General features: G+C 36.1%; 1 protein-coding gene across 1 annotated transcript in view; it reads left to right on the forward strand.

The window, feature by feature from the left end:
• Positions 1-10,558, forward strand: part of LOC106473163 (retinal guanylyl cyclase 2-like) — an 87,340-nt gene that overhangs the window by 62,301 nt on the left and 14,481 nt on the right. The window contains exons 13-16 of the mRNA XM_022402711.1: positions 795-987; positions 1,915-2,086; positions 4,306-4,404; positions 10,079-10,170. Of these exons, the coding sequence (XP_022258419.1) occupies positions 795-987; positions 1,915-2,086; positions 4,306-4,404; positions 10,079-10,170 (556 nt within the window). The remainder of the gene's footprint in view (positions 1-794; positions 988-1,914; positions 2,087-4,305; positions 4,405-10,078; positions 10,171-10,558) is intronic.

Below are 10,558 nucleotides of genomic sequence, written 5' to 3' on the forward strand. Positions count from 1 at the left end.
TCTTAGTATACATATTGAACATAAAAAGAAAATTAAACACTTTTAACCTTGCATAGAACACTTAACTACACATATAAAAGTTCAAGTCGATCATATAACTATAAAGATTTATATTAATCCTAGTATACCATGTTGTTAAACTGTAGCAACAGCTAAAATGCCGTTAATCAATTTCTCTCAAAAATTATCATGGAGGGCAGTTGATGTTATCAGATTTCTATTTTTATATCTTTAGGGGCAACTGTCATACCCGTAACTGGCTCTAGACGTTGTGTGGTAGTGGGATTTGGAATGTTGTGGGCTCTAGTACCCAGATCCCAACTAGATTTCTATTTTTATATCTTTAGGGGTAACTGTCATACCCGTAACTGGCTCTAGACGTTGTGTGGTAGTGGGATCTGGGATGTTGTGGGCTCTAGTACTCAGATTCCAAATCCTTATTGAATCTGTAGCTTGCTTTCTAGTTTAGCATCTTTTATTTTGATTGTGTCTGATAGACGGGATATCTCCAATACTTTGGGTGCTATGGCCCCATACATTTTCATTTTAAAATATACTATTTATGCTTACTATTCATGTAGTGATCACTCGGCATGTACCTGACAAACACGTGAACGATAGTAAGTCATAGAGTGATATTTGTGTATTCTGGTAGTGACCTTATACGACTTTACAGTCTAACCTTAAAACCTAATTAACTTTACAAATGTAGTGTATATTATCATGAACCCGGATAAAGCATAAAATTCGCCTTGTTGTTTAAACGGAGACGTTTTGATTCCTACTTTATAAAGTACAGTAGCTGATAGCCTGAAGGCAGGACTTCCAGTGGAACCAGAGAAGTTTGAGGAGGTCACCATCTACTTCAGTGATATTGTAGGCTTTACCACAATCTCTGCCTACAGTGAACCAATGGAAATAGTTGATCTCTTGAACGACCTCTACACGGCGTTTGACAGCACCATTGATAACTACAACGTCTATAAAGTAAGTCGTTAGTAGTAGATGTGATTTAATAAAGTACGTTACAAGTTCTGATTGGTTGTTACGGTAGGTAAGTCAAGTTCTGATTGGTTGTTACGGTAGGTAAGTCAAGTTCTGATTGGTTGTTACGGTAGGTAAGTCAAGTTCTGATTGGTTGTTACGGTAGGTAAGTCAAGTTCTGATTGGTTGTTACGGTAGGTAAGTCAAGTTCTGATTGGTTGTTACGGTAGGTAAGTATGAATTAGATTAGCAACCATGTTCAAGAAAACAAAGGATGTGCTAAAATGTAAAGAAAAAGCGAAAATTTTAATATTAGCTAAAATACAATTATTTTGTTCTTTTATCATAAGTGGTGCTTTTATGTATAAAAGATATTATTTGTTTATTAAATGTAAAGTATGCGTACGTTTGTAGGTATGTGTGTGGGGGGGGTGTATAAAATATTATTTGATATATGTGAGACCATTATCAGTTTAAATGTATCTGTCAAGATTTAGCATGAATTACTTTGAAATATAACTTCAACACCTAGTAGAACTACAGAAAAGCTCCCGTAGCTTCAGAAACATTTTTTATTTAGTTCAAAAAGAATCTTGATGTCCATTAGTTTGGTTAGTTAGCAATGTTTAAAATTCTATCTCTATAAAAAGTATAATAACACTTAAACCACTAAAACCTTGACTTTATATAAAAGGCTTACTTAATTAATTAATAGGGGTGGAGGGTCGACCAACAAATGAGGTTGTAAAATGTAATGTACCAGTATATTCATTTTTCCTTATTTTCGCGAATTAATTTCCTTGTATGTGAGCCAACAAAATTATACAAGGTATTGTTTACTTACTTATTCTAGGCGCACATTGTTGTGCAATGTGTGAAAGCAATAACATAAAGTGTAAGTTTTAAAATGGTGTTTGATGATACTGCTAGGTTGAGACAATTGGTGACGCCTACATGGTGGTAGGAGGACTTCCTGTAAAAATACCGAACCACGCCGAAGAAATCGCCACAATGGCTTTGGATTTGCTTTATGTCTGTGGCAAATTCAAAATTAGACACATGCCTACCGTACCTTTGATGTTGCGTATTGGGCTTCACACGGGTGAGTGCAGATTAACATGTAGGATTCACTATAGACTATTCAGTTGATTTTCACACAGACATATATAAAGGTCTTCTTTCTTAAGCTGTCTTTTTTCACTACGAATAATTATTTTACAGATTTCTTATCTTTTCGCCAATGGTAAAATTGATATATAATCTGTGATGTAGAGGCCTAATGCACCCTTTAATTCGCTACGCCGTTTGCTGTGGACTGCAGTTTCACTTCATATGATGATAGTGTGTATATATAATATTAATAGGATTTTTAAGTCCTTTTTAACCCACCATTTAGTAATCTATATTAAAAAAAGAAATATGTAATATAATCACTAAATAGTTGATCCACTGTATAATAACGAATAATAAATTAGGCACAATGCCATTACATTATTTCCCCGAATGAGTGCCGAAAGTCCACTGGAGAGGTCACCTGTTTTAATTACTCGCATCATTATACACAAATGTGTTGTCTGTTAGTCAGTCAGTAGACACTAAAATGACGGCACATAAGGGACGCTTACCGTTGCAATTTGTACTATCGTGACGTGCGCATTCCATGAATCACGAGAAGAATTATGCACTCTGTAGGTTACATACAACACAGCATAACATACGAACTTCAAAAGCAAGAAATAAAAATATTCGTTACTTTTAATTTTTGTTTGATTTACTATTGAAACAGAACACTTTCGGGGACCCTGCGGAAGAACATCTAGTTTACACATCTAAATTAATTTCGGTTACTAAATGATGAGTTAAAAAAGGACGTAAAAACCCCATTAATATCACGAATAACGGTCATGTTTATCGTGTAGAAATATCATATCTGTATTCACGTTGTAAAAAGCTAATAGTATTGTATATTCTATTTTTGTGTATCGTATACGAAATACAACAACTTTTTAACATATGTTGGAACATTTTATCTTGTCGTAAAATTTTTGCTCTTTTAAAAAAAATAAACATCATGTCATCGCGAAAAAGATAAAATAATTTGTAAGATATTTATATAGATAATAAGATACCACAATTCCCTATTAAAAACTTAACTAATTACAATACATAATTATCAAAAACAACAACGTTTCGCCAGTGTCCACAGGGCACGTAGGAAATTTGATATTGTTCCCAATAGCTGGTGGTGGCGGAAACAGTTATAACGGCACGTCAATCAAGAAAAAAGTGTAGTTTTAGGTTTTAAAAAATAATTCGCTGAATCAAATCAAATTCTACATTATACTGCTATTAATTTTTCACAGTAAAGTCTAGATCCATAAACGACTTTTATATTGTAAACCAAAAAAGTCAAACACGAATTATTTGTTTGTTTGTAATTAAGCACAAAGCTACACAATGGGCTATCTGTGCTCTGCCCACCACGGGTATCGAAACCCGGATTCTAGTGTTGTAAGTCCGCAGACATACCACTGTGCCACTGGGGGGCATTTGTTTATTGAATTTCGCGCAAATCTACTCGAGGGCTAACTGCTCCTAATTTTGAAGTGATAGAAGAAAAGCAGCTAGTCGACACGACCCACCGCCTACCCTTGGAAAACTTTTTTTCCAACGAATAGTGGAATTGATCGTCACATTATAATGCCCTCAAAGCTGAAAGGGTCGGCATGTCCGGTGACGAGATTCCAGCTGGTCAGTTGTTTAAAATTATGGACAGCGGCAAAAATAATTGCCCCCTTCCAGGGGCTCAGCAGTAAGTATGAAGGCTTATAACACTAAAAACTGGGTTTCTATACCCGCTGTGGGCAGAACATAGCCTTTTGTAGATTTGTGCTTAACATCACACAAGCAAACAAAAATAAAACTTCCTAAAATTCGTAAAAAGCACTTTCTTGTTTCCACATACTACGTGGAGGAGGATGGGAAGTAAGTGAGTAATTTTTTTGTTTGTAGTTTAAAAGTATTGTACGTTCTCCGTCGTTACACGACCTGTATTGTACTCGCAACGCTAGAAACGTGGAGGTGTAATTTTGTGTAGAGAAACTAGACACGTTTAGTTATAACTATGCAAAGTTTCGGTGCCGTTTCTTTCATCCTTTTATCTTACTATTTTGTGTCGCTTTATTTTTAGATAAATTATTTTAGTACACTCTGTATATTTTTCATTTGTTAAAAAGGTTTTAATGTCAACAGTTTCAGTTTCAAATTCGTGGATTTCACATAATATTTTAATTGTAATACCTTATTATCTGTTTGTTCCAGGCCCAGTGGTGGCGGGAGTTGTGGGTCTAACAATGCCTAGATATTGTTTATTTGGAGACACCGTCAACACTGCTTCCCGCATGGAATCATCGGGCCTAGGTATGTGAGTAGCTTAACCCTAGAACAAGCAATGGAGTCCATGGACGTCATCGGGTTATTAAATACCTTGTTTTACATATTTATGCTCCGGAATGCTTTTGTGTCTATGATTTTATTGGTTATACAGTCTCTAATAACATACTAGCAAATAATAATAAAAAAACAAAAATACCATTAATATTGCAATTAATTCTACTAATTGCTGCTGGGACCTATATAAATTCCAAAGTCGGCAAGTTGATTATCTTGTTCTCTTAGTTGTTTCTTCCTCGGTCAACTGTTTGCTTTATTTCTACATGAATTACTTGATGATTCTGTGTTCAACTAGCGTGAAATACTACAAATAGCTGCCTGGAGAATACAAGTAGATGCTTAAACCTCCTGTAACAGGTGTATTATCTCGGCTGTAATACTTGAAAAGTAAATAGGATCACAAAATAATATAAACTCCAGTTAACAGACTCGATAATTTGAACTTCTTTAATACCCCCCCCCCCAGTGACATAGCGGTATGTCTGCAGACTTACAACGCTGGAATCCGGGTTTCGATACCCGTGGTAGGCAGAGCACGGATAGCTCATTGTGTAGCTTTGTGCTTAATTACAAACAAACAAACTTTAGTAGAACAAAAGCTTTACTTCGCCTGATCTGCTCAAATGGTCCTGACATAAATACGATATTCAGTTATTTCATGTGTAGTTTCTTGTTTTTTTGTTTGTTTTCAAGGAAACTTTAAACACCTAATTGTAGAGGACGACAAAAACAAAAACTCAAATGGTTGCGAAATAACAACATTCTAAAGTTGAGGGGAAATAACGGTCTGTATAATCGCGAAACTTCTGGGGACTTGCTCTCGGTTCCCTTTTATGGTTTGTTAGTTTTTTGAATTTCTTGCAAAGCTACACGAGGGCTATCTGGGCTAGCCGTCCCTAATTTAGCAGTGTAAGACTAGAGTGAAGGCAGCTAGTCATCACCTCCCCACCACCACCACCAACTCTTGGGCTACTCATATAACGTCCCCACGGCTGAAAGGGCAAGCATGTTTGGTGTGACGGGGATTCGAACCTGCGTCCCTCAGATTGTGAGTCGAGCGCCCTAACCACCTGGCCGATAATATTATGTAATATCAGCAGAAGCAGAAATTTCAAAATGTTTTGAATTAAAAATACTGACTTAATCATCTATCTTTAAAAAAAAAAGGACTTGTTTTTTATTCAACCTGTTTCAAACAAATGGTGCTTGTAGTGAAAAACGTGTATGAATAAGAAGGGAGTATTTCGTTTCACTTGATAAAATACGTGTTTCAGTCCATAGAAAGGTATTTGATCATGACAGTACTAATGATTAATTTAAGTTAATCAAAAATCTTAAGTTCTTTACAGCCTGACATGTGAATGAACGAAAAACAATAATAATAGAAAAGGCACACTAAAAGCAAAGTTGAAGCAAGGATTGTATTCGGAGAAGTAACTTTTAGTAGTATCAAGTTTAACTGGAAAAGTATCGCTGGGCAACCGGGCAAAACCCTGGTGCCCCCTCAAATTTTATAGCTTACCACTTAATAACATTTAAAGCGGTGTTCATAAATTAAAACCAGTGCCGTTTATCTATCTCGAACAGACAAATTGATGTAGAACACTATAATAAACACTGCATACGTTTAGACCTATAATATACAGCCAATATTTATACCCCCTTCTCAATTGAAGGCCCCGCCAGAGATAAATATAAAACACATTCATAGCCTCTTGAGAGAAGTGTTTTAAACAGCTAAACGCGTCGCATTCTTTATTCCACTAGTCTACTTTTAGAATTATGCCTATGCAATAAACGGAGATTCCCAATAACTTTCTATATATAGATCTAGATACTTGCGTAGATCTGTCCTTGCATGACTGAATATAACTACGTGCTGCGTATAGGCATACATACAAGTTACACCACCATACTTCTCTCCTGACTATTACCTCGTAGCTTTATGTTTTGTGTAAAACAATCTGAGAAAAATTATGAAATGATTGCATAGTTTGAGTAAGTCCTGGGCCTATTATTTAAAGCTGACAACAGGCTGTAGACTTCATACGTTAAAACAATAAATAAAGCCGAAAAATAGGAGATAAGCCAGTGGATTCCAAAAGCGCATATCTTATAAATTGAAAAAGTTGCAGGAATCTGTAAAGGTCACTAAAAATATTGAATCAGCATTTTCCGTTTAAAGTATCCAGTTGAATAATAATGAACAATCCTCGGGAAGTGGATCTGTGTGTGAATGACTATCCTAAAGTTTAGTTTTAGTTATATAAATATCAATTTGATCACATTATTATTTTGTAATAATAACGGTAGTTTAATTTTGTTGGTATTCGTATTTACTATAGGCCTACCTGACAAAGAATGTCTTTTCCCAAGAAGATATTAAATATGTCAGCTACAACTGCTACAAGGATCAATATTGTGTGAAACTTGTAGGCCTTCAAGTTGTATAATGGCATAATAATGCACTGTTATATACTCAACTTACAATAATTATATTAGAATTAATGGGTTTGTTGTGCCTGGCAATCTTACTGGCGAATTTCACCGGCAAATGTTTGCCGATATTTGGCGAATCTCGCCAGCAATAATACGTCTGAACAGCATATCTCTAGTTTTGAATTTCAGCTGCAAGATTATTAGATTACCAGTACTTTGCATATAAATAATCATTTTGGACGTGAGTTTGTCAGTATAATACTTAACAGATTATTTATGACTATTTATTATAGGGTTCGCAGTGATAGATCATAATATTCGAAATTTTGGAAACGTTTCGCGAGGAAATCAATAAGCGCAATACAGAGTATCGCCTTTGTATTTTTTCAACATCAGTTTGTTTGTTTGTAATTATGCACAAAGCTACACAATGGGCTATCTGTGCTCTGCCCACCACGAGTATCGAAACCCGGTTTCTAGCGTTGCAAGTCCGTAGACATACCGCTGTGCCACTGGGAGGCTTTTTCGACATCAATAAATCATACATGTTCATGTATTGTGTACAATAATATATATTTTCAAAAAATTAAAATCGTATCGTGACAAATGTTGTTTAGACATTTATAAAAGAAATGAAAATTAAATTTTAAAATAAACGCAAAATTATTTCTTCTTTGCAAGTTACGGATTCCTCATTCATAGTCTGATAATGTGTAAGTACAATATACAGAGCAATTTGATATACTTGTCACAAATTATTAGGAGTGCCCTTAATAAGCCTTTGCCAATGCCCCCCCCCCCCCAGTGGCACAGCGGTATGTCTGCGGACTTACAGCGCTAGAAACCGGGTTTCGGTACCCGTGGTTGACAGAGCACACATAGCCCATTGTGTAGCTTTGTGCTTAATCCCAAACAATCAATCAATCAAGCCAATGCCCTTAAAGGGGGCCCAACTCGCCTCTGATCATATTACACCCAAATGCGAATTTCCCCTGTCTTTTTAATCATTTGAGCCTGGTGTGATCAAGTGATTAGCATGGACTGACTTCGAGAACTCATTTTTCCATAAAACCACGCTCCGTGCTTTAAAGCAGTGGATGCGCGTTCCGTTTCCGGAAAAATCACGCTCCACATTTAAGGGCAATGGGTGTGCTGTAAGGCAAAATTGAAATAAGTTATGCACCGTTTATTATGGTGTGGACGCTTTTTCTAAGCTGGTGAAGCATGATTGATTAGAACCATGCTTTACCAGCATAGAAATGACGTTCAAACCATAATAATTATTGTTAGAACAAATGGATCTTTAAATAGTGTTCCAACCACTAGTGATGAGCTTTATATTTACCGAAACGCGTCGTCGGCCGTGGATATAGCGGCCATAATGTGGTTGAAAAACTATTATGCTTGTTTGTTTGTTTTGAATTTCGCGCAAAGCTACATGAGGGCTATCTGCGCTAGCCGTCCCTAATTTAGCAGTGTAAGACTAGAGGGAAGGCAGCTAGTCATCACCACCCACCGCCAACTCTTGGGCTACTCTTTTACCAACGAATAGTGGGATTGACCGCATATTATAACGCCCCCACGGCTGAAAGAGCGAGCATGTTTGGTGTGACGGGGATTCGAACCCGCGACCCTCAGATTGCAACTCGAGCGCCTTAACCACCTGGCCATGCCGGGCCAAACTATTAAAAATAGAATAGGCCTCATAGTAATGTTTTAAGAAAAGTATACATACCATTTAGTTCTTGCACTATGATTAGGCAAACCCTTTGCTCATTCGTTATTATTGTAGTGTCAGAGAATAAATTATTTTTATAATATTTTATATATAAGAAAGAAGAAGAAAATGTCTTTGTGTTTACAAGTCTTGCTGATATTCTAGTCTAAACACCTTTCTACTCAACGTTGAGCTTCTCACTGGCGAAACTTAGTAAATATTTTAATTATTTCTAGTCCACATTCAGAACAGCACTAACAACGTATAACTCCAGTTAACTTGTTACAATTGGTAAATTTTTCGCCAAGATTAATGGTGAAACTCACGCGTGTTAAAAGAATAATAACATAAAAAGTTACATATTTCTAGCAATGTCGTTCTTTAAGGAAGTTGGATTATTCCAAAAATACTACAGGTAGTAATCACTTAGAAAACACGTGGCTACATGTAAAACAGTACATCTTTAGCTACTAACAACAACCTTCGGTGTATCAAAAATGGAGTCATTCCGTTTAGTTTAATGAAGTTATGTACTGAATAGATCTATAGACTGTTAGATGTTTAGCGACTAATTTTTTTCTTTCGTAGACGGAATTTTATTCATAGCTTGATAAGTTCTAATTTTACGGTTATTTCATTATAAGCATACTGATATTTTAAGAATATTTGAATCATAAGATCACACACATATATATATATATAGAGAGAGAGGGAGATATTACACTTTGTTTATTTTAGATTTCGCCCAAAGCTACCCGAGAGCTATCTGTGCTAACCTTCTTAAATTTTGAAGTGATAGACAAAAGGGAAGGCAGCTAGTCAACATCACCCACCATTAACTCTTGAGTTTCTCTTTACCAAGGAATAGTAGGATTGACCGTTACTTATAACCCCCACACGGCTGAAAGAGCGAACATGTTCGGTATGGGGATTTTCGTCTGGAAATGCTGTAAATATTTAAGGTTATACTTTTGTTTGCCTTTGTAAGAGAATTGCTTATAAGTAAGTCAGAAAATATCAAGTTACCATTCAAAGAAGCCGTATGGAAATCGCCCTAAAGGTAGAAAATTGTCTCTCTACGTCCGATATTGTGAGACATTTCATTTTATGGTTTGAATGCTAACATTAGCAGCAACTTATATACTAATAGAATTGTTTGTTTGTTTTTGAATTTCGCGCAAAGCTACACGAGAGCTATCTGCGCTAGTCGTCCCTAACTTAGCAGTGTAAGACTAGAGGGAAGGCAGCTAGTCATCACCACCCACCACCAACTCTTGGGCTACTCTTTTACCAACGAATAGTGGGATTGACCGTCACATTGTAACGCCCCCACGGCTGAAAGGGTGAGCATGTTTGGTGGACCGGGGATTCGAACCCGCGACCCTCAGATTACGAGTCGAGCGCCCTAACCACCTGGCCATGCCGGGCCTAACTAAGAGAAACATATATTTCTTATAAAAACCTAATTTTATCTTTATTATCTAGCTTATAGAATACACATCAGTAAGACAACAGAAGAGAAACTCCGAGACGCTGGGGGCTATGAAATCCGAAAACGAGGAGAAATAACACTGAAGGTATATTTTTAATTGCTTGTAGTGATAAGAAAAAAAAAAGATGATTTTTTTCTTATATATCAAGATAATGCTCTTAAAATATTAGTATAGTTCTGAGATATTTAATTCTTGTTTATGTGTTAATACAAAATCCATGGAAGGCAGATATCTACTAACAAATATCCGTAAAAAACATCATCATCATTAGTGGCTAATCACGACGTAGATATTCAATGGAGATTGCTCCATGACTCCCTTTCATCTTCCCTTGGTTAAAACCAATTCAACTCGTGAATAGTGAATATTGTTGTTATTATCGTTACACAATTAAAAACATTTCTAAAATGTGGACGTCATCTTCAGGAGTGATCTTGAAAGAAATAGGTGTCATATTTATTACTTCTTAGCT

This window comes from Limulus polyphemus, unplaced genomic scaffold (genome assembly GCF_000517525.1).
Source record: "Limulus polyphemus unplaced genomic scaffold, Limulus_polyphemus-2.1.2 Scaffold127, whole genome shotgun sequence".
In the NCBI taxonomy this organism is placed as follows: Eukaryota; Metazoa; Arthropoda; class Merostomata; order Xiphosura; family Limulidae; genus Limulus; species Limulus polyphemus.